Source organism: Heptranchias perlo, chromosome 7 (assembly GCF_035084215.1).
Source record: "Heptranchias perlo isolate sHepPer1 chromosome 7, sHepPer1.hap1, whole genome shotgun sequence".
In the NCBI taxonomy this organism is placed as follows: domain Eukaryota; kingdom Metazoa; phylum Chordata; class Chondrichthyes; order Hexanchiformes; family Hexanchidae; genus Heptranchias; species Heptranchias perlo.
In genome coordinates, this window is record NC_090331.1 from 67,995,946 (window position 1) to 68,020,365 (window position 24,420).

Sequence of the window (24,420 nt, forward strand, 5' to 3'; positions counted from 1 at the left end):
AGTAGAGCCCTTCCCCTTTACCACATCTCAACAGGTCAATGCACCATGTAGTGTACCACTCAGCCATCTCAACCAGGAAGGCTTCAGGCTCAATCTTTAGTCTACCAAATTAGACCTCCAGAGAGTCATGGTGATAATGCTACAAATGGCCTTAATAGTCCAACCCAAATGGGTGAATACAGTCAGTCAGGATTCTCATTCCTGGTGGAAGTGTGTAAAAAAACATTGGGTAAAAGCATGATTCAGCTCTACTGTGTTGCCCTCCATTCTCAACACATTATTCAAGTTCAGCAGGGCAGCACACAGAACATACTCCGTCATGAGGGACTTTACATATACTATATGTGGGGAAGATTAAAAGATAAAGCAGAACAGATGAATAACCACTAAGCAACTATTTTTTGCCAGTCTAGAACCACAGAGGAACTGTGACATGAGAAAGCAAAAATCCACAAAATATTGATAAAATCTGCACTGATGTTTTTCAAAAAATGTTTATTCCCATATTCTCTTCAATGAAAACCTCTACAATCTTTGTTCCAATAAAAAAAAGCACCAGGAGGCATCAATACAGAGAGACATATTTATTAAAACACCAAGTTTACCTACACTGAATTCTTTAAACCAAACAGAAAGTACAAGTCTGCCAGTTGTGGAATATGTTATCATAAGTGAACCTGACCACATAACCAACGAGTGACGAGTTTATCATGCTGGCTGGATTCACAAGTTCTTAAAGTGAAACTTTTGTCAAATTTCAATGTATCAGAGCGGGAAATAAAGCTGATCATAACATTAATCCCGAAGTTCATACTGTAGTAACTTTATGCCACCGGATGTAACCAACGGATTTATAAATATTACACTGTAGAGACTGTAGAGTATTTACAACATAAGCTAGAGAGATTTAATGGCAGCGAAATGGTACTTCATGAACTTATCCCCACATACCTGGAGGAATTAGCCAACACTTAATGTCACTGTTAATAAGTCCATATGAAAAGCACAGAGAAGATAATAGATCCTAAAATATCTGGTCCAAAAGATATCAAACAGACTTTGATCTTATGTGGGGTTTTCTGTAGCTGGTAACTATGTGCTTTTCCACTTACTTTTTAGCTCCATGGATCAGGAACCACAATATAAATATTCTTCTTATTGTTCATTAACAGTGACATGAGCCTTCTATGAAAACTATCAAATGACTAGGACACATCATCGTTCCACTGAGATAAATAGCCATTTTAAAGCTTGCAGCGACATGGATTTCAGAAATTGATTAATTCAATTATGGTTTTCAGCCCCTCTTGTCAATTTGATTGCAGATTGTTTATTTCGGAATAGGGATCTCTATATGCCCTGATTAGGACTGTTCTTGCACAACGAATAATCTTACATAATTCCCCCAGTTAGCTCTGAAGATCTTTGTCACAAACTGTAGAAAAGGACATGCAAAGTGAACCATTATATTTTAGCAAAAGTAGAAAAGGTGCATTTGGTCATGTAAAGATAAGTGGGGAAATCAAACTGCCATACTACAAGTTAATGAAGATAATGTGTTCCTTGTTTGAAAACCAGTTATTTTAAAACTTACTAAAAAGCACCTCAAAAATAACTTGAGAAATATAAACTGGACATAGACTTTTTATGTTTATTTTTTTTGTAAGAAACAACCCCTTAACACAAGGAATGAAATCTAAATCTCAATAAAGACAAATTCAAATGACTTGTGAATTGAGCATTCATCATCCTGTTGGTCACTATAAGATTTAGTTACTTAACATCAAGAACAAGTAATGAGACCAGATTTACAGTCTAAGTCCCATTTAAAATAAAATTGTGCTACTAGCCCTATCCACTTACTACTTTTATAATCTGCTCCAACAAGATGATCATGTTTTTATTTCAAACTCTCATCACGTCACATCCGAAGCACAGCATAAGGTTGGGTAACCAAGGGCAATTACAATGCAGCAAAATAGCAGACAACAAAGACAATGCAGAGAATGATAACCCCATTTTATAAGATGTAGTCAAGTTCGTAACGGATATGTGTATTCTTTTCATCATTGAAGATCCTTGGATAATGTGCAATTAGGGCATCCTGTGAACCAATGTAGATAGAGTTGTAGATCTTCCAGTACACATCACGTACTTTCCTGGCTGGATGGAACAAGCCCTATCAAAAAGGAAGGAAAAACATCCCATTTTACTACTCTTCTGATGGACCAATAGGAATTTCAGTACTGGGAAAACATGTTTAAATACAAACTTTTAAATTAAGACAAAAATTGCAGTCTTGATGTTTAAGGCAAAAAGTATTCTGGGAGTATATTTCCCTCTGTTCAATAATGCTAACAGAAAATTCAATGCAAGTATAAAGTGGACTTATTTTTGTGTTTAAAAAAGGCAGCTTGAGGTATTGGTGGAGCAAATCAAATTAGCAGAGTGGTTGGTACAAGCTAAATGCACACCACAATTTATCACACTTCAGTTCCTTAAAATAGCTTTCCTTGTCTGAGGACGACACATGCCAACGTTGAAAACCAGGATAGTTAACCTTGATTGCTCCCATACGTTTCCCAGTTTACTCTAACATTAGTTTCAAAATAAATGTATTCTCTGCTTTCAGCCAGGATTGTAGTGCTTCAAAAAGTGGTAGGATGCAGGTTTGTATCCAAGACAAATTGTTAACCTTAGCTGTACTACTGTGGGGAGGCTGGGCACTTTACCACAGAGAAAGAGGGAAAAATCTGGCACCCTGACCACTTTCATGCACCTTCTCTCTTAGTCATTCTTAAAGAGTAGCACTGGAGGCAGCCTGGGAGCAAGCAGGCATCCCATGCGAACGGCAGGGGGGGGAAATTACAGGTCATTAGAAATTACATAGAGATCATGGGGAAACAGTGGATTGCCAGCAAACGGTATGCAGAAAAAAATCTAATCAAAGTACATGGTTGGAAGCAGTGTTGAACTTACCTGTAAACAATACTGTAGCATTCTGCAAGGGCCTAATGCAACCCTTAGACCCTCCAATGCCCCCATCACGGCCTGAATAACGTGTGGTGATGTCTCAAAAACATTGGGCCATACATAGTTTAGCAAGTGATTCAGGGCATCTTCACAGCCAAATCCATATACTCCTAGGGACATGTGCTGCACAACTGCACTGGCTGTCTGTCTGTGAACCAGGTCTCTACAGCAGATAAAACAAAAAATATTCTTTAATTGATCGTTACAAAGAATGCAAAGTGTTTTAAATTTCCTGGATACGTATGTTAAAACAAAACAGTTTAAAATTTGTGCTTCAAAATCAAAGTTACTGTAAAATTATCTTGCACTGAAACTGAAATTAGAAAACGCACTCTTGTTTGTAAGATACTCCCTCTTCCCATTATTAATTTCTTTTTTGGGGGGTAGGGGGAGGAAAGAGAATTAACAAAATTGAATCATTAGTTAATTTTGTTAATTAGGAGGAGATTGTATGTGCATCTTCTTTCAAACAAGTAACTCTTCCCTTCTAGGATTAAAGAATGTTTTTCTCATTCTGAATGATAATTTGTCCTTGGGGTGACAAACATGCTCGCCAAGCTGTTCCAGTACAGCTACAACACCGGCATCTACCCAAAAATGTGGAAAATTGCCCAGGTATGTTCTGTCCACAAAAAGCAGGACAAATCCAATCCGGCCAATTACCGCTCCATCAGTCTACTCTCAATCATCAGCAAAGTGATGGAAGGTGTTGTCGACAGTGCTATCAAGCGGCACTTACTCACCAATAACCTGCTCACCGATGCTCAGTTTGGGTTCCGCCAGGCCCACTCGACTCCAGACCTCATTACAGCCTTGGTCCAAACATGGACAAAAGAGCTGAATTCCAGAGGTGAGGTAAGAGTGACGGCCCTTGACATCAAGGCAGCATTTGACAGAGTGTGGCACCAAGGAGCCCTAGTAAAATTGAAGTCAATGGGAATCAGGGGGAAAACTCTCCAATGGCTGGGTTCATACTTAGCACAAAGGAAGATGGTAGTGGTGGTTGGAGGCCAATCATCTCAGCCCCAGGACAATGCTGCAGGAGTTCCTCAGGGCAGTGTCCTAGGCACAACCATCTTCAGCTGCTTCATCAATGACCTTCCCTCCATCATAAGGTCAGAAATGGGGATGTTCGCTGATGATTGCACAGTGTTCAGTTCCATTCGCAACCCCTCAAATAATGAAGCAGTCTGAGCCCACATGCAGCAAGATCTGGACAACATCCAGGCTTAGGCTGATAAGTGGCAAGTAACATTCGCGCCAGACAAGTGCCAGGCAATGACCATCTCCAACAAGTGAGAGTCGAACCACCTCCCCTTTGACATTCAACGGCATTACCATCACCGAATGCCCCACCATCAACATCCTGGGGGTCACCATTGACCAGAAACTGAACTGGACCAGCCATATAAATACTGTGGCTACAAGAGCAGGTCAGAGGCTGGGTATTCTGCAGCGGGTGACTCACCTCCTGACTCCCCAAAGCCTTTCCACCATCTACAAGGCACAAGTCAGGAGTGTGATGGAATACTCTCCACTTGCCTGGATGAGTGCAGCTCCAACAACACTCAAGAAGCTCGACACCGTCCAGGACAAAGCAGCCCGCTTGATTGGCACCCCATCCACCACCCTGAACATTCACTCCCTTCACCACCAGTACACAGTGGCTGCAGTGTGTACCATCCACAGGATACACTGCAGCAACTCGCCAAGGCTTCTTCGACAGCACCTCCCAAACCCGCGACCTCTACCACCTAGAAGGACAAGAGCAGCAGGCACATGGGAACAACACCACCTGCACGTTCCCCTCCAACTCACACACCATCCCGACTTGGAAATATATCACCGTTCCTTCAAAGTCGCTGGGTCAAAATCCTGGAACTCCCTTCCTAACAGCACTGTGGGAGAACCTTCACCACACGGACTGCAGCGGTTCAAGGCGGCGGCTCACCTCCACCTTCTCAAGTGCAATTAGGGATGGGCAATAAATGCCGGCCTCGCCAGCGACGCCCACATCCCATGAACGAATCAAAAAAAAACTGGAATATTCCCAACTAGGCTTATTCAAAAGAAAAAGCCCTCACTTCAGCCAGTAAACTTCAATATTGTGCCAGTGCACTCTCAGGCACTACCCCACCCCAAAGTTAAATAGCTCAAAATTACTAACTTGTATTTACATAGTGCTTTCAATGTAGCAAACCCTCTCAAACTGCTTAACTGGACATCAGACCCATTCAAGAGTGGGAGGGAAAAATGACCAAAATCTCACTTGAGGAGATAGGGTTTAAGGCTTTTGAAGATGGGATGGGATGTAGCAAAATAATGGTTTGGGGAGGGATTAAATTTGGATGGTGGAGCTCTGGATGAGTTGGAGCTCAAAGGACCTGCGTAGGTGTTGAAAAATCTCAGTCTGAAAGTAATAAGTGGAGCAAGGTTTCAGCCACATTGGGGCTGAGATGAATGAAGTTTCAGTGATGGAATAACAGTCTTGGTACCAGACTGCAGATGGGGCTCAGGGTTGTGCAGGACACTGAAGTTGTGTATAAGGCTGAACTTGATTTGGAAAGGGGATGAGATCAGGAACTAAGGCAAGGAGTTTCTGGCAAGGGCCAAACATAGACGGCCACAGTCTTGCCAATGTTGAGCTCCAATAAATTTTGGCTCATCCACGGACAGACAGTCTGGCAGCACGGTGACTGTCATGCCTTGCTGGTGGATAATGTCACCAAGAAGCAGCAAGTGGATGAGGAATAGGTTGGGACTCAAAAAATAAAGCCTTGGCGCACAACCACGTACAGGCGTGGGAGGAGAAACCATTCCAGATGTACTGGCTATATTGGGGCAGATAGGCCTGAAACAATGAGATTGCAGTGCCACAGAGGTGGAGGATGTTATCTTTTTTTTAAAAATTCATTTTTGGGATGTGGGTGTCAGTGGCAAGGCTGGCATGTTTTTCCCATCCCTAGTCAAACATATCGAAGAGGATGAGGAGGGATATTCCACCATGGTCACAGAATGTAGCTAATGAGTTTACCAGTGAGCTCTTAATGTTCTGGGCAGAATAGAAACCGGATTCAAACAGAGTGGTGAGGGAGGTGGGCAATGATGTTCGCCAGAACTCAGTTGGAGATGAGGCAATAGTTGGGAGAGAAGAGGGTTCATATGTACTTTTTGAGTGGGGTGATTTATGGCAGTTTTGAAAAACAAGGGAGTAGTGACTGAGGAAAGAGAACAATAAATTAAGTCACTAACTGCAAAAGGTTGGTTGTGTGGTCAGGAGCTGAGTTGGGACGGGCTCAAGGGAGCAGGAGATGTGTCTATAGAAATTATGAGTCTGGTGGGGGTTGGGGTAGAGATAGAGAAAAACTATTTCCTCTGGTAGGGAGTCCAGAACAAGGGGTCATAACCTTAAAATTAGAGCTAGGCCATTCAGGAGTGATGTCAGGAAGCACTTCATCACGCAAAGGGTAGTGCAAATCTGGAACACCCCCCCCCCCCAAAAGCTGTTGAGGCTAGGTCAATTGAAAATTTCAAAACTGAGATTGATATTTTTTATTAGGCGTGGGTATTAAGGGATATGGAACCAAGGCGGGTAAACGGAGTTAAGATACAGATCACGATCTAACTGAGTGGCAGAACAGGCTCGAGGGACTGAATGGCCTACTCCTGTTCCTATGAGGGAAGCTATCGAGTGTTATCAGGAGTAGGAGCATTTGAGGACAGGGACTGAAGGAGGCTGAGGTAGCTGAGCTCATAGCCTCAATTTTGGAGACAAAGAAATCCATGAATACATCAGATGTGAGGATAATGAAGGCAGGGGAGGGAGCTTGGAGCAACCAGTGAAGAAAAGGTGTTTGAGATTGTCCTGGAATAATAAGATGATCAAGCGTCCAACAATCAGGCTGGTCATGCAGCACTTGCGTTTGAGCCGAAGGTATTCGGATTTAACTAGACACATTACAAAGCTTGTCAGGTAAAATCTATCATTGTGCTGAGCATTTTTCACAGTTCAAGTGAATGTAGTATAAAATGTGAATGTCCACCATTATACTTTACAGAAATCCTAGCAGGGAAAAAAAAAAGCTCCTGTAGTACAGATGGGTGAAAATTTCACACGCCCAATATACTTCACTGAAATCTTAGTGCCAACACTGATGTGCTTATAAAAAGCAAAATATACCAATTAAAACCTTACCTGCACTAGGATACAAAAATGAAACTCTAAACTTTATAGGAAACAGTGCTGAAGTTTATAGGAAAAGCACTTTCTTTTGAATGCATCTTGATAAGTTGGAAAAGTGGCAGCTGTTTTGCAGCTCTTATTTTTTTCCTCATGTAATTTTTTGTTCATCCTCTTTATTTCATAATTTTCTCATTTAATTTCTTTCACTTTACTCATTTTTCTCTTCTCTCCCATTTCTTTCTAGCTTCTGCCAACGGACCCTCTCAAACTACTTTTTAAGCAAAGAATCAAAGGCGTCAGTACATTTTTGAGCTAACAATGCAATGATTGTAGGAATGCATAAAAAGTCCCACTATTTCATATGACAAATAAATGTTTATGGATGGATGATGACTATGCAGTTGGAAAGTTCTCAGGAGGTACAATTTCAATGAAAATCACATTTTGGTGAAAACTCAAATGAAACATTAAGGTGAGGAGTCAGATTTATGGACACATGCACTCATTTCCCTTACTCCTCCTCCTGTTTTTTCTCCAGCTCTTAGAAGGCACTGACTCCTGGGATATGGTCTCATCAGTGACAACAACCCTCCAAAACCTTGCTCAAGTAGCCATTATTTGTGTGTGAGCCTTGTGAGTGAGTCAGCAGGCTATTCATCAATGGTGTCACAGTTGACTTTGATCTGTCCTCACTCAATATCGACACGTGTACTTTCCAGCAAGAGTTGCTGGATAGCAATCAAGAACAGAAACAGTGGTTCATTTTTTCTCATCTCTAGCTTAGAAGCACATACATCAATTGTTGTGCCCTAGCACTGCCCTAGCTGGGATCAGCCAACTCAGCACAGAATGACAGATGAATCTCAGCTGTAACTTTCTAGCAAAGCGCAGTGCTTTAAATTATTGGAGGAGCCCCCCTTCCCTTTCCATTTTATTATCCTTCTCTGCTTGAAAGAGCGAGCAAGTTATCAGACCCTCCCAGTAAAGGTGCAACAGCAGTGATAATCCACAGATTGCTCCTCCCTTAGGAGCTACTATCTTCTCTTTAAAAAAACTTATTTGAGATCAGAACTCCTTTTGTGGAGTACTATGTGGAGGATCAGTAACCCACCCTCTGTGCTGCAGTGCTGTACCTAGTCTCAACAGTCTTGTATTCATTTTTACTTTTTCTAACAGGTAAACTTTACAGTATATCTATCCCATCCATTTTTTAAAAAAAGTTTTCAAAAACCAATATTTATTTGCAAGTATATAGCCATTTTTTGCCATTAAATGTGTCATTAAACAAGAGTGTGACGCAGATGCTTACTCAGAACAGGCAGGATGCCTTTTTTTTTAATAAAAATGACACGAAGTAACTCAAGTCTGGCTCCTAGGCCAATAAAGTTAGCTAAGTGCGCAAATGTTAGGTTGCACTAAGTCACAGGGATCAGCAAGGTTCAACTTTAGTCGCATTCTGAGTTAGTCAGTTTCATTTGGGACAGTGGTGTGATAACTACAACTGGTCTCAGCATCTCCAGGGCAGGGAGTGGGTGAACAAAACTGCCAGGGCTCCCACTCTAGTGATCCTGGTAGAAGTATAGGTTTATGTCTAGATCAGGTGAGAACAGAATCAGGCTCTATTGACACAATGGTTGAATAGCCCAATGCTCACTCTCCCGAGTCACAAATAATAAACAACGGACAGTTGGCTGAAACATCAGAGGGCTGCCATCAGCTGTGGAATGATATCCAAGCATTAAGATGCACCTCAAGGAGAAGGGTGGTAAGGAGAGAATTTTTTAAAAATGTTAATGCGATGACATACCAACAATATACAAAAACCACTCCTAGTATGTTTGCTTTCAAAGGGGCAGTATTTCACAGGAAATCAAGAGGTTTGGCAAAAATCCACTAACAAGCTATTGAGGCGAACATAATCCCTCCCCTGCGTATTAGTTCCTTTTAAATCAATAGGTTCCATATTTAAATGATGGTTTTCAAAACCAAAGGTTTTTTTTGACAAATTGGGCATTTGAAGTTGTATTTAGAGATCCGTGTTACACTATAGGAAACACAAGAAAACAAAATTAATGCCTCCATACTGAATCAGAGATTTAATCTATGCCTGGAAGTAACAGTGGTCATTCTATATTAGGATATCTGTCATTATCAGCATTCAAAACTGAACTCACCTGTCCATTAAAGCATCTTCAAGCAATGGTGTAACTGCATAAATATAATCCTTTCCCATTTCTCCAATGTACTCAAATAAGAATGAAAGAGATTTCAGCACACCATTCTGCACGTTTAGTTCAGGAACTCTGTACTCATTCATCAACGCAGGTAGCACAGTGAATGGAGAGCATGTTTCTGCCACAATAGCAATAGCTACTGTGGTACAGACTCTGTTCTGACGTTCTTGAACCTTCAGGTTGTTCAACAGTGTGGCCAGTACATCATGTGGACTGAAAGAAAGTTAAACAGCAAATTGAGAGATCGCACCTGAAAGGTGCCGTTTATACAGATGGCACATTATGGTCAAACATTACTAGAAATTTCAATCCCATTTCTGTGCATCATTACAGGAATCAAACATTTTCCTTCAAATATCAATAGAAATAGAGATTGAGCAATTTAGTTAGTGAACGATATGATACAAGAACAGCAAAATTAGGACCTCTAAACTGAATCAGAGATTTGCTCTATACATGCAAGTGCACAGTGATCTTACATCACCCATATTCAGCTTGTACACAGTTGTGTGTAGTAATCTTAGCAGGTATAAGTATATGATATCTGCATTATTTCACAGAAAGCATTAACAAAAAAAACTAAAACTGAGCATAGACAATTGTGCTCCACTGTGTTGCTGTAACAAAGTCAAACAGAACTTACCCAATAGCTTTTGCAATGTAGCCAAAAGTGTTTACTGTTGCTCTTCTGATGGCTTTTTTGTGTGCCTTCAAAAGTTCTAACAATTCAAAGCAGATCCTCATCCATTCACGTGCAGATACATACTCTGCACCCCTGAAGAAAAGACCGACTGACGTTTAGAAGCAGTTTATTGACATCACTATATAATTTCTGATCAGTACAAAAAAAATTACAATCTCAAACCAGTTTTTATTCCATTTCTACACATTTCAACTATTCAAGACATAGCAGACTCTAATTTGCTGGATTTTTATTTAAGTTACTTTCAGGTTACCTGGATATAAATTCCTTCCTCATTTTCTGGCATGCTCACATTTGATCAAATAGGAATGCAATCAATGGTACAGTTTGGTTCTTACAACATTACTTGACAAAACAAAAATACAGCAATGCAGTTTACTATTACTTAAGTCAAGGGATTATAATGCCAATTACCGATCTGCAATTCGTCCAACCAGGTCAATACAATTCTCCTGAACCTTCTCATGCCTGTTCTTCAAGATTGGAGTGAGCCGTGGAAGCAGGTCCTTAATAGGTGGAGTCATCTTATGCATACCTGTATGTTAAAATTGAAGAAAAATATTTTGTAAAGAACTCTTTCTTCAGGAAAAAAGTAATTGAAAAATAATTATATATTTTTATTCCAAAACGTTTTAATCCCTCAAACAACATTTACCATTACATAAAACAATGCAAATGTACCAATGTAACATACATACCTATAACATTAACAATAGCTTTAAGTGCTCCTAAGATGCTACCCAGGACCTCAGGGTACTCTTCACCAAGGTATTCATACAGCACAACACCCAAGTGACCCATCAGTTTTTCCTACAAATAAAAACTCTGCATGTTACTTCACACGATTTGGACTGGAAATAAGTCAAAATATATCTGAAACCAAATTCATTGGAGTGGCCAGATAAGTCTAATATTGTACTGAAAAGTTTACATACCTCTTGACATGTCTTCATGACGACTGCAATTCGAGAGATTAGATCTGCAGCTTGCTGTCGCACTTTGGCTGATTTGTTATTTAGACGCCACAATACTGTCCCACAGATCTGGGGTAAATAGGGCTTCACACGTTTACCTAATGCATTTACCACTGTACCAAAACCATTCAACATTACAGAATCCTAGAAAAAGACAACAAGGGCAGTGAATATTAGAGAAAATGTACGAAAGGAAACAATGCACAAAAAGACCTTATACAATTGTTTACTGAAAGAAAGCTCGAGCAAAGTGAAAATGTTGACATTGTAACATTAGAAAAAGCTGTTGCAAAACCATCTAAAAACTTCAACTGAGCAGAAATTAAACTTGGAGCCAGCATAGTTTTATATTGTATGGCTGTTTCAAAGAGATCAAGTTTTCTATTTGATTGCTCAAAATATGCAGAAATTTACAGTTTAATCTGATCATAGATGCACACCTCAGTAGTCTGTTCCTGGAAGGCATACAGGATGCCATCAATAAGCTGTTCTTCCAGTTTGTGGTCAATATCTGCAGCTCCCAAGTTACCCATAATCTTTTCAATGGTTTCCATCACCATTTTTCTGTATTGCTCAGCTTCATCTTTTAAGTCGTCAACTATCCTGGAGATTATTTCAGCTGCTCCAACTTTGTTTGCAAGTTCCACTGTGGTGTCTACTAACTGTAAAGAACAGAAATATCAACAATGTTATTGTAATTACCTCAAACATAGCTGCTGTATTTAAACTCTTATCTGAACCGGTCAACAGATGATCTTAAACAACTGACCACTGAAAGATTCTTTCAAAAATACATAAAAGATTGGACTAACAAATGAAAGGTTTTTGCAGGTTACCAACATTTTCCTCTCAAACTATATTTCTCCTCTCTTCCTGCAGTCTCCTGAAGCAATGAATCTTGCTCAGCTGCAATTGCACTGGCAACAGCATTCCAAGGTCAGTCTTCACATATTAACCCAATCAATGTGCTAACATGCTATTCTATCAGGGAAAGCATCACAGCCAAGCTCAATCCATTTCTCATCCAATGTTCAAAAATGCACAATTCCTAGGAAGAGTCACTGGACAGCAAACAAGGTTGAATTTTCCTCTCTTTTTTTCACAGGGACACCGAGGCCATTGAGTAGTACTCCTACGGAGATCAGCTGACTCAAATAGAAGTTTTACAATTGACCTCAATCAAAATATTGTGCATATTCATAATTTCATATAATAAAATGGTAATGGAAAAAGTAATGGGATTTAAGATAGGCAAATCTCCAGGACCTGATGGTTTCCACTCTAGGGTATTAAATGAAACAGGTGGAGAAATTTTAGATGTGTTCGTCATAATCTTCAAATGCTCTTGATTTGGGAATTGTGCCTTTGGATTGAAAAACTGCAAATGTCACTCCATTATTTAAGAACGACGAGAGAGAGAAACCAAGTACCTACAGGCCTGGCAATTTATTGTCAGTTGTGGAATCAATTATGAGAGACTGAATGACTTGAACAAGTATGAGCGGATCAAAGAGTCAGCATGGATTTGTGACAGGTAGATCATGTCTGACTAATCTAGTTTAATTTTTTGAGGTCACCAACAGGCTGGACAGGGGAGTGTCTATGAAAGATTTTTTTATATGGACTTTCAGAAGGCATTTGATCAGGTTCCGCATAAGGGATTAGTAAGAAAAACAAAAGCTCACGGAACTGAAGTTAACCTTGTGACGTGGGTTGGTAGTTTTTAAAAAATTCGTTCATGGGATGTGGGCATCGCTGGCAAGGCCAGCATTTATTGCCCATCCCTAATTGCCCTTGAGAAGGTGGTGGTGAGCCCCCTTCTTGAACTGCTGCAGTCCGTGTGGTGAAGGTTCTCCCACAGTGCTGTTAAGTAGGGAGTTCCAGGATTTTGACCCAGCGACAACGAAGGAACAGCGATATATTTCCAAGTCGGGATGGCGTGTGACTTGGAGGGGAACGTGCAGGTGGTGTTGTTCCCATGTGCCTGCTGCCCTTGTCCTTCTAGGTGGTAGAGGTCGTGGCTTTGGGAGGTGCTGTCGAAGAAGCCTTGGCGAGATGCTGCAGTGCATCCAGTAGATGGTACACACTGCAGCCACTGTGCGCCAGTGGTGAAGGGAGTGAATGTTTAGGGTGGTGGATGGGGTGCCAATCAAGCGGGCTGCTTTGTCCTGCATGGTGTCGAGCTTCTTGAGTGTTGTTGGAGTTGCACTCACCCAGGCAAGTGGAGAGTATTCCATCACACTCCTGACTTGTGCCTTGTAGATGGTGGAAAGGCTTTGGGAAGTCAGGAGGTGAGTCACTCACTGCCGTTGGTTGGAAGGTAGGATAAAGGGAATGTACTCTATTTTCCAGTGACACTAAGTTATGAGGCACAGCAAGTTGGTAGATAGAAGATGCAGCGGGAAGTTACAAAGGGACACAGACAAATTAAGTGAATGAGCAAATCTATGGCAGATGGACTTCACTGTGGAAAGGTATGAGGTTATCAACTTTGGATCCAAGAAAGACACATCGGAATATTTTCTAAATTACGAGAGACTAGGAGAAGTAAAGTGGGGAAGTAAAGTAAATCGTGTCGATCTCTGATCACTTCCTTGTACCCCTCTCCACCCACATTCCCCTTCCAACCACACTTTCTTCTGTGTCCGCCCCTGGAAAAAACTCTCCCCCAAGTCACTCACAACAGCACCTTCAAATTCCCAACTGTTTAGCCTTTGGCCCTCCATTCACCACAACATTTCTGCAGCTTCCGATCTGCTCAATCACACCCTCGCCGCCACCTTTGATTCCCTTGTCCCCATTAAAACCATTACTCTCTTCTCACTCTGATTGTTCCCTCTGGTGTGGCTCTCATCTCCACTCCCTCAAGTCCAAGTGACGCAGACTTGAACGTTTATGGCAGACAACTGTTGAAATTCCTTCATGGCCTCAACCCTCTATCGATGTAAACTCCTCCATTTAGCCATTCATTGCCAGATCGGGCTGGACCACATAAAGCACTATCGGGTCCTGTTCTCCTCTGCCAAAACTACTCACTATTCCAGGATCATTCTGGAATGCAATGATAATTCCTGGCTTCTCTTCACTGCAAGCCGTCTTTTTGAACCCCTCTCTCCTGTCCCCTCCACCCTCACCTCCGACAACAAGTGCGAGGAGCTCATGGACTTCTTTGTCACTAAGATTGAGACCATCCGTTCTGCTGCCGCTGCCGTTTCCCTCCCTTCCCCTAGCCCACCAAGCCATTGTCTTCGGTCCCCGCCACAAACTCTGTTCCCTAGCCATCAACTCCATCTCTCTCCCTGGCCACTGCCTCAAGCTGAATCAGACTGCTCACAACCGCGGTGTCCTATTTGACAGAGAGGAGCTTCTGCTGACCTGTCCACTCCATCACCAAGACCGCCTACTTCCACCCTGTAACATTGCCCGTCTCCGTCCCTGCCTGAGCTCATCTGCTGCTGAAACTATTATCCATGCTTTCATTACCTCTAGACTTGATTAATCCAATGCTCTCATAGCCAGCTTCTCATCTTCCATCCTCCATATACTTGAGTTCATTCAAAACTCTGCTGCCCGTATCCTAACTCGCACCAAGTCCTGTTCACCCATCACCCCTGTGCTTGCTGACCTACATTGGCTCCCGATCTGGCAAAGCCACCATTTTACAATTCTCCTCGTTTTCAAATTCCTCCATGGCCTTGCCCCTCCCTTTCTGTGTAACCTCCTCCAGCCCCACAACCCTCTGAGATCTCTGCACTTCTCCAATTCTGCCTTCTTGTGCATCCCTGAATTTAATTGCTCCACCATTGGCAGCCTTGCCCTCAGCTGCCCAGGCCCTAAGCTCTGAAACTCCCTCCCTAAACCTCTCCACCTCCTTTAAGAAGCTCCTTAAAACCTACCTCTTTGACCAAGCCTGTCCTAATATCTCCTTATGTGGCTCGACATCAAATTTTGTTTGATAAAGATCCTATGCAGCGTCTTGGGACATTTTACTATGTTAAAGGAGCTATATAAATGCAAGCTGTTGTTGTTTTGGGTGTCCATGTACACAAATCACTAAAAGCTATTGCACAGGTGCAAAAACTAATCAAAAAGGCAAATGGAAGTTGTACCCTTCAAGAGGGGTGTACAGGGCCTTGGTCAGCCCCATCTGGAGTACTGCGTTCAGTTTTGGGCACCGCACCTCAGGAAGGATATACTGGCCTTGGAGGGGGACAGCGCAGATTCACCAAAATACCAGGGCTTAAAGGGTTAAATTATGACGACAGGTTGCATAGACTAGGCTTGTATTCCCTTGAGTTTAGAAGGTTGAAAGGTGATCTAATTGAGCTGTTTAAAATGATAAAAGAATCCAATAGGGTAGACACAGAGAAACTATTTCCTCTAGTGGCGGAAATCTAGAACAACAGGGCACAATCTTAAAATTACAGGTAGGCCATTTAGGAGTGCAATCAAGAAGCATTGTTTTCACACGAAGGGTAGTGGAAATCTTGAATTCCCTCCTCTAAAAGGCTGTGGATGCTGGGTCAATTGAAATTTTCAAGACTGAGATCAACTGATTTTTATTAGGTGAAGGTGTCAAGGGATTATGGATCAAAGGTGGGTAAATGGAATTGAGAGACGGATCAGCCATCATCGAGTTGAATGATTGAAAGGGCTCAAAGCATTGGTTGGCCTGTTCTTTTCCTACAGCCTGACCTTCGTCACAGTCGACACAGAATTTGGAAATTTAAAATAAAGATTTGTTTTTAATTTGCCTTTTTCCCCTTTTTGTGGGTCACTATCGACACATCTATCATCCAGGAAGGAACACTAGTCTGTGGCAACAAACTTTGGCACAGTTACTAATGCTTTTTTATGCTTTGCAGACAAGAGGCAGGGCAGTGACAGTATCGCGATCACTATCACTGTTTCTGTTTTACAGAAATTGAATGCCACAAAGTATTCCATCTAATAGATAGAGACAGCCCTTGCAATTTAAACCTGTGGCTTTCTGGTCAACGATCTATCGGTTTGTTACTGCACCAACAATTTTACTTCTTTCTCCTTTCTGTTGAACTTCTCCCTCCCACAGATGTTGACTCTTTGCTGATGTACAGTTCCACAGGCACTGACTGCCCTACGGTGCCTCACTTAAGTGGCTATTCTTCATCTGTGAGCTTAGATAGCACGTGTTAACAAGCTATTTGAATAGAGGCAGCAACATAGCCAAACTAAACCTATACTCACTCAATTTGTACACAAGCACTTCAAGCAGGGGATTGCTGCATAGCAATCAGGAGCAGGATCCCTGGCTGATTGTTTTCCCATCCCTAGCCCATTTTAATACCCCTGCTACTGTCCAGAAACTTCAGCAAATTCAGCACAGAGCAAGATTTCAATCTGGGACCTTACTAGTCTATCTCAGTAAGGTAGCTCAGTTACTCACTACCTTACTGAGATGAGTCATCTGGAGAGATCTGAGTCTGTGTTCCATTTAGAATGAGTGATGCCTACTTTGATAGCTAGCATTTCCATCTACCATAAAGATAAAATTCCCCCAGTGGAGGCACCTGCACCAAAACAAAAATCTGCCTCACCTGTCTGTAGTTCCTTCTGTCCAAAGCCATTCGATGTTGCCAAAAGTGCTTGAAGAATGGAGGAAGGATTTCAGTTTTGATGTAGTTGGCTTCCACACCATCTGTGCCACAACATTGTTTCACCACCTACAAATAATGCAGTACAAGTTACTACCAGAAGTTACTGTAGTTCTTTATAACTGGTTTAACCACTGTAGAGTTAGAGACTTAAACCTATTTTATGGAGACTGAACTCTGTACTCAATGGGTTGAAATAAATAACCTCGGCGGTTAGATTATGCATGATATAATAAGTTCTTGGACATGTAAACTAGTTGAGGCAATAAAACTGACTAACTGGAGTGATATGCAGCATATTATAAATATAGTATTAGGAAGTACAGAATTAGGAGTCAAAAATGTTGAAATTTCAATATTTTAATAGCAGTAAAAATATATTCTCCTCACTTGGCTGTACAACTGTACAAATTCAAATTACACTAAAGCACCAAAAGTGGATCTGGTTCTTTCATGTATCTCTACCAAAAGAACTTAAGTCTCAAAAAGTAATGTAAATACAGGTATTGATAAACCTATTTCACCCAAATATACTAATTCTTTCCAAGACATAAAAATTATTATAAGTGTCTGCTCATGAAATGTACTCAGTAAAATAAAGCATTGGTAGAATCATACAGCACAGAAGGAGGCCGCCATTCGGCTCATCGCACCTGTACCAGTTCTTTGAAAGAGCTATTCAATTAGTCCCACTCTTTCCCCATAGGCCTGAAAGTTTTTCCTTTTCAGGTATATATCCAATTCCCTTTTGAAAGTTAGTAGTAAATCTACTTCCTCCACCCTTTCAGACAGTGCATTCCAGAACATAACAACTTGTTGCATAAAAGAATTTCTCCTCATCTCCCCTCTTATATGTATTAAGAGTTCAACACATCCTCAAACAAAAACAATCACACAGAATTAAAATACACATGTATTGCACGAGACACTGGGTTTTAAAGGATTACATCCAGCGGCTGAAAATGAAGAGGAAACTAAACTACAGAAGGAATGCCTAGCACTGCACCCTCTTTTTTTTAAATCTACAGTCACGCTGAAAGTTGTTATTGAGCACATCTTATAAAATAGCCTCATAGTCTTATGGTTACAAACTTGCCTTGAGCACAATCTTTTTCATTTCTTCGTCAGGAGACTGAAACTCTCGGATAAGGATCAACATCACTTCTCGAGTATAGTAGTTAGCATATTCAGCATCCATAAGAGGAATCAGGTATCCAATAGCCTTTAAGAAGGCAGCCAGACCCTACAACAGACAGCATTTATATTAGGTGTTTTGAAACTGATGTAGAAGCATTGATGCAAAATGGTGGAATGCTAGTTTGCACTGGGATTCCCTACATTGTAAGTTGCCAACTGTGGCCATGCTATGGGGGAAAGCACAGTGCGATAGTCAGGTGGTTCTCCATGTGGAGGGAGGAGTGTATGGCAAAATCAATAAATCCCAATGGCTCGATCAACCAGACATCATGAGATTTCTAAGGAGGTTGCCTGGTTCTTATCAGAGAATGGTGCATGGAGTGGGGAAGATAAACAAAAAAAAACTTAAAACCTGATGCTTAACTTTTGTAAATCCTACATCTGCATGCATTGATGAGGTCAATGTTTGTCAAATACATTTCTTGTTTTCACATGATGCAAAAACAAACACCAAACATCTAACTCTATGAAATACACAGGTACTAAAAATATATAGCTAAGTTGGCTGTTTTAAGTTGCTTGGTAGCAGCCACCCATAACAATACACTCTGATGCAACATGCACTTGTATTCCACTGAATATTGTTTATTATATAGCAACATTTGTTTACTGCCAACAGTTAAAAGCACAGAAAGAACTGTAAAATTATGATCATGAAGACAAACTTACTTTGCCTCTGTGTTGGCGAATACCCTTCCACAATGGTTTTAGAACGGAGTCAAATGACTCAATACCATATGGGGTTGCAGCTTCAGCCAAGGCAGCAATAGCCAGAGCACTAATGGTTCGAACCTTCTGCTGCTCATCAACCAGACCTATGAAAATGGGAGCATTTCATAAGATTAACTTACACAACCATTCAATTTATTATGGTATACTCAACTAAAGTCTCCACTTAAAACTATAAAAATATAGTATGTAGTATAGATAGTTTTATGCAGAAATTTTTAAATTACAAATTAGATTCCTCACTTGATGTACACGTTACTAAATCGCATCTCAAAGTTATTAGTGACAGATTGGACAAATTTATGCCATTTTTGCTACTTCATCAATACATACCATGTTCAATAATTTCAACCAAGCTCCTGAGATGAGGTAAGATAGCACAACCCATTAGGATGGCAATCTGCTGCACAATCTTGATCCCTGTGTGCCTAGCCTGCCACGATTTCTTGCTCTTACACACGGCTTTAAGGAAAGGCAACAGTGATGGGATACCCAGAGCAGAGGCTACAACAGCAAAGGCTCTAGCTGTTGTGTTACGTACATACTCATCCATGTTATCAATATCAGGGCGCATAGTGGAAATCATAGTGGCAAGACCAGCAGCCTAAAAATACACAGAACAAAAACATGTCAGACAATAAACAAGCAGAACCATTCTTTTAATTTGAAATTTGATGCTGCATTCAACAAAAATTGTAAGTGACTGTATACATACCTTTGCTAAGTTAGAGATGATTTCTCTGCCTTCCACTCTGGCATAATAGTCTTCATCAATCAGCAATGGCTCAATAACCACAAGAATCTGAAAAAAGTGTCAACACATTTTTATTAATAAAGTAATCATATTATACAAATGCGTAATTTTCACTGCTACTCAATAGCCAGATGAGAAAGAGGTTAATGTAAACAGCCAAGCCTGACTCACCTTCCAATTCTCTCACCTTGAGGGAAAGAGCTAACCTTTGCTCACCACCTTCCAACAACAAGGTTGAGATCAGGACTTCATGACCTCAAGCCCCATAATTCCATGAGACAGCACATTAAAGGATCCTATAAATACTTGATTGTTCTTGCTGCCCCTCGCTTCAAGGATCATAGAAAATTTTGTGATTGCGTGCAGGAAAAGAACATATACTGCACGACAGGTGTATCAAGACCATAAGTAGCTGTTACACTTTTCCCACTTCCTAACAAAAATAAAATCCTAGAATCCAACAGTTCTTTTTTAAAACAATGTCATTCGCCCCCTCCTGCTTACCAAAGTTTCTTGCCTCCTCCAATGAAGGCACTGACTCATGCTAACATGGTCACAAAGGTGACGATCCGGATTCTTTCCCCTCAGTCTGGTTCAGTAATAACTGAAGTCGAATACATTTTAAAGTCCAACACATCTTTAATAGCAGGGTTCTTAGTCTGCAGCATTGATTTGGACTCCTGATAGAGTCCCTCTATGCTGGCAGAGCAAGAACAAGAAACATACAGAAATCCACACGTTTTTATACAAATCAATAGGGTTGGAACATACTTAACGAGGGTCAACACCAATCATAAGCCGGGCATAGGTTGCCATGCGAGGTTACATTATTTCCGGCCAATCATAAATCGTCCATGTGCTGATCATGCTGCTGTTAGACATCAAAGGGGATAACTTCCTCACTTTCCAACTTGGAATGTTCTTCCCTGTTCCTTCTGTTCCTTATCTCCCAACCTGGAATGTCTTTCAACTTTGGCTAAGCTCGTTCCCTATATTGATCTGCCATAAACATGGAGACATTCAGACCAGTCCTTGACTCACATCAAAGACCTATCATTGATAAGACAATGCAGGCCTGCTGACTAAGCAAACATATGGCCCAGCAGGAGGGCCAGGCCACTTGTATCAATCTCAGTTACTAACTAATTAACCCTTTCTAACCATTTTGCATTCTGCTTCTTTGCCACGTAGACATTTTAATATTTTACCAAAAACTGACCACGTAGGGATTCTCAAAGGCACTAGCCAGCCTCTGGTACCTCATCCGTATGGCCAATGCTTGCGCGTTAGACGGTTATTCCACAGGCAATTACAGACGAGTTCCATCCTGTCTTCATCCAACATCCACACACATGCATTTTCCTTCAGCGATCACTCCAAAATCATTCAGCAGCTGTAACTTCTTTTCCCCGTTCCTATCTCAGGGACATTGAGGCCAACTGTTCCATCCCAACTACCCTTCTGGCTGATGCTGATATCTGCAACCTCAGCACAAAGCAGGGATCAAAACCAAGATCTTTCTGGTCCATGTGGCTCAATTTAATATTGGAAAGTGCATTTGCTAAATGAGCCACCAAGAGACCGAGCCAAATAGTTTGAAACACTAAATTTGAAATCTGCCAGAATCCCCTCTGAGCATTCTTGAATACAAAGTCAAGTCAACCCAAACACTACAACAGGATGATACTGCAGTTAAAATTAAGACGTAACTTTATCAATTTAGTTTCCCCCACTGCACAAAGGTGATATAATGGAACAATTCAGGTTTGTGATATGTCAATCTACCGTTACCAAGTTCCGCGCCATCAACATCTTCTGTGGGGGGGGGGGGGGGGGGGAAAGAAGAGACACCATTAACCAGCCATAAGACTACCATAGGTACAATAACAAGGCAGAAGCTGGATATTCTGCGACAACTGGCTCGCCTCCTGAGCCTTCAAAGCCTCTCCACCATTGAGAAAACGTATTAGGCGTAGGATGGGATACTTCCCACTTGTTTGGACAGGTGCAGCTACAACAATCAAGAAACTTGACACCAGACATATGGCTTGGTTGGCGCCCCTACCACTGGGTTCAATATCCAGCACTGGTGCACGGTGACTAAAGTACCAGCCGTGCAACTTCTACCACTGAGAAAAACAAGAGCAGCAATGTCATGGGAACATTACCACCTCCAATTTACACACAATCCTGACTAGAACATGTATCATTGTTTCTTCATCACTGGGTCAAAATCCTAGAATTTCCTACCAAACACCATTGTGGAAGCACCACCACAGGACTGCAGTGGTCCGCCACGATCTTCTCAGGGCAATTAGGAATGGGCAATATATGCGGCCTTGCTAGTGTTGATCTTTTCATATTTTTAAACTACTCATATTAAAAATTTAACCTTGCAAACATAAACATACCTTGTGCACATAAGGCCGAACTAAATCATCTAATTTGTACAGGATTCGGTCAATAACTTTAACCAGCAAGTGACGCTCCTGGTCTTCAAGAGTTGGGGACATCAGCAGTGGAAGAATCTGATTGAACAGGGGACCAGCTCCAAATTCTCTGGCTTTATCAGTTATTTGACGCAAAGCAGCCTTGAAAAGAGAGAGAGAAAAAATTACATTTGCTCCAGTGTAACACAGCCAGTTATAACTCTCAAAAAATTATGCTTACCTTCCTCATTGGTGGAGTCCCGTTCTTTATTTTCAGAAGCAACTTCATTATCTTCCTTTCCTTCTGCTCTTCTGGGCTCAGAGTCGATTCATCAACTTCAACCTGAGCAGCACAAATATCACTGTTAAGTGCTGTAACTTATTAAATCTGATTGCTCAAAACCTCCTTCTAAAAAAGCTACACGACTCTTATGGAATCCTTATTTTGTAACATTTTTTGAAAGAACATGTGCATGTATATCACTTCCAAATTAAAGGGTAAATGTATCTGTACCAGACTTGTGAAATATTATACAACTGGCCACCTTTTGGAAGTCCACTCTCATTTTTCACTTGGTCAATATCTATAACATCAGAGGACCGAGTTATGAGGAAAGATTGTGAGAAATTTGATCTTTTCAGCTTTGAAAGGAGGCGAATGAAAGGCGAGATTGCAGCGTTACACGAGACTGTTCCGACAGTGCAGCACTCTCTCTATACTGTGTCAGCCTAGATTACACGCTCAAGTCTGAAGTGGGGCTTGAACTCATGACTGTCTGACTCAGAGACGAGAGTACTACCACCGAGCCATGACTGACACTGTAACTTCAAATAAGCCTAGACCGGTAAAACAAGGGTTCAAATTAATGAACGGCAAATACACAGAATGACCAATATATGGAATGGATGTCCAGTTGAGCAGTGGAGGCAAAAACCCTGGAACCATTTAAGAAACAGCTGGATGCTGTGATGGGGTTACATGGTCTTTCTGGATGGATGAGCCACGGTAACCATCTTTGTGATGTGCACCTTGGCGATGTACATCTGTTACTTCTCATTTTCTACAATCCACTAAACTTCATCTTGATCACTTTCCTTTCCCATTACACAAGATTATGAAGCACCTAATTAAAGTGCTTTACCTACTTCCTCATTCAAAAATAAATGACAAAGCATTTATTGCTGCAATGCCTTGCTTGGGGTTTGTGGCCCAAGGAGCAGCCGAAGGAAGAGTGCAAGCTTGACGAGAACAAGCCAATGTCTGGTAATGTAATACATTAAAATAGATTTTTTTCACAAAAACATGCTATGAACATATTAATTAGGGGGACACATCCAATCTATTATTAAGAAAGCCTTCTTCCAGCTCAAACATCTCCTGTTTCTCCCCCTCTTTCTGCTACACATCTGCTAAAACCCCAATCAATGCCTCTATCATCTTGAGGATAGACTTCTCTTCTGCCTCCTTGCAGGCCTCCCAGCTTCCAAAAACTACAGCTTATTCAGAATATAGCATCCCACATCTACTACACAAAGTTCTACACCACTATCAGCTCTGACCTTCTCAAGCTCCGTTGGATTATAAGATCTTTGTCCGAGTGTTCAAATTCCTCCATGTTCATGCCCAATCTACCTCTGTAATCTCCTCCAACTGTATATTCTACACACACATATCACTCCAGATTATTTTTCACTCCTCTGCTCCACCAGAAAAGGTGAATCCTCCAGCCACTATGTCCCATCTACTAGCAAATCCTTTCAAAATCTCTCCCCACTTTCAAAAGCCTCCTTAAAACTTTCCCTTTGACAGTGCTTTCACAACCCCTCCCTAGTCAGAGACCATCTTTTTGCAAGCACTCGAGACAAGTGCTGCAAACATGTAAGTAGTTGTTGTGATGAGAAAAATATATCAACTCATGTGAGCAACATGGATGTAACCCATATTGCATAATTTATATTTTTACAATACTCTGGGATGCGACAACAGCATCCTCCTGACATCACAGAGCATCTTAACTGCCTTCAGTGTCCAAAGTTTCACATTTATTATTTCCAAGTGTAAATTAGTTCAGTTTGTGAGAACCATATAAATCATGGGCAACAACAGGAGGAGGTTATTCCACTTCCAAAAAGACAATGATACAACCTGCATGCTATCAATGTAACTTACAAGCTATAAAGTCCTCCTCACGGGATAAAATTTGTAATCCCCATTCTGATTTACCTTCCATGTATATACCCAATTTTACAGGGCCGGGGTGGGGGGGGGCGGTAATCAGGCAACTATAAAGTTCTCAACCATACTTACCAGCAATTTGTCGAAGTACTGGATGTCATCAGGCTTTAAGAATGGAAGGTTCCCAGATGGTTGGTCGTTCATGCTCTTTGCAGAGCGTTCTTCAGACTGCATATGGAAACCAGTTAGGCCTCCAAGTGGTGTTGGCGTTGCAGTCAGTTTACGGGCAGGTGTTCGGATTGGGACATAACCAGCTGGAGGTGGAAGAACCTGTTAGCATTTAAAACAAAGCTATTAATGTTCATTGAATAAATG

General features: G+C 41.3%; 1 protein-coding gene across 2 annotated transcripts in view; it reads right to left on the minus strand.

Moving 5' to 3' along the window:
* Positions 1-569: 569 nt before the first annotated feature.
* sf3b1 (splicing factor 3b, subunit 1) overlaps positions 570-24,420 on the minus strand; it is a 48,850-nt gene continuing 24,999 nt past the window's right edge. For both annotated transcript variants that reach the window (XM_067987786.1, XM_067987787.1), the window contains 16 exons: positions 24,178-24,375; positions 22,111-22,212; positions 21,852-22,031; positions 19,402-19,488; positions 19,020-19,290; positions 18,627-18,772; positions 17,857-18,003; positions 16,704-16,829; positions 11,568-11,789; positions 11,089-11,271; positions 10,852-10,963; positions 10,568-10,688; positions 10,094-10,225; positions 9,391-9,663; positions 2,980-3,196; positions 570-2,179 (listed from right to left, as the gene is read on the minus strand). In XM_067987786.1, the coding sequence (XP_067843887.1) occupies positions 2,021-2,179; positions 2,980-3,196; positions 9,391-9,663; positions 10,094-10,225; positions 10,568-10,688; positions 10,852-10,963; positions 11,089-11,271; positions 11,568-11,789; positions 16,704-16,829; positions 17,857-18,003; positions 18,627-18,772; positions 19,020-19,290; positions 19,402-19,488; positions 21,852-22,031; positions 22,111-22,212; positions 24,178-24,375 (2,676 nt within the window). In that variant the 3' untranslated portion in view covers positions 570-2,020. The remainder of the gene's footprint in view (positions 2,180-2,979; positions 3,197-9,390; positions 9,664-10,093; positions 10,226-10,567; positions 10,689-10,851; positions 10,964-11,088; positions 11,272-11,567; positions 11,790-16,703; positions 16,830-17,856; positions 18,004-18,626; positions 18,773-19,019; positions 19,291-19,401; positions 19,489-21,851; positions 22,032-22,110; positions 22,213-24,177; positions 24,376-24,420) is intronic.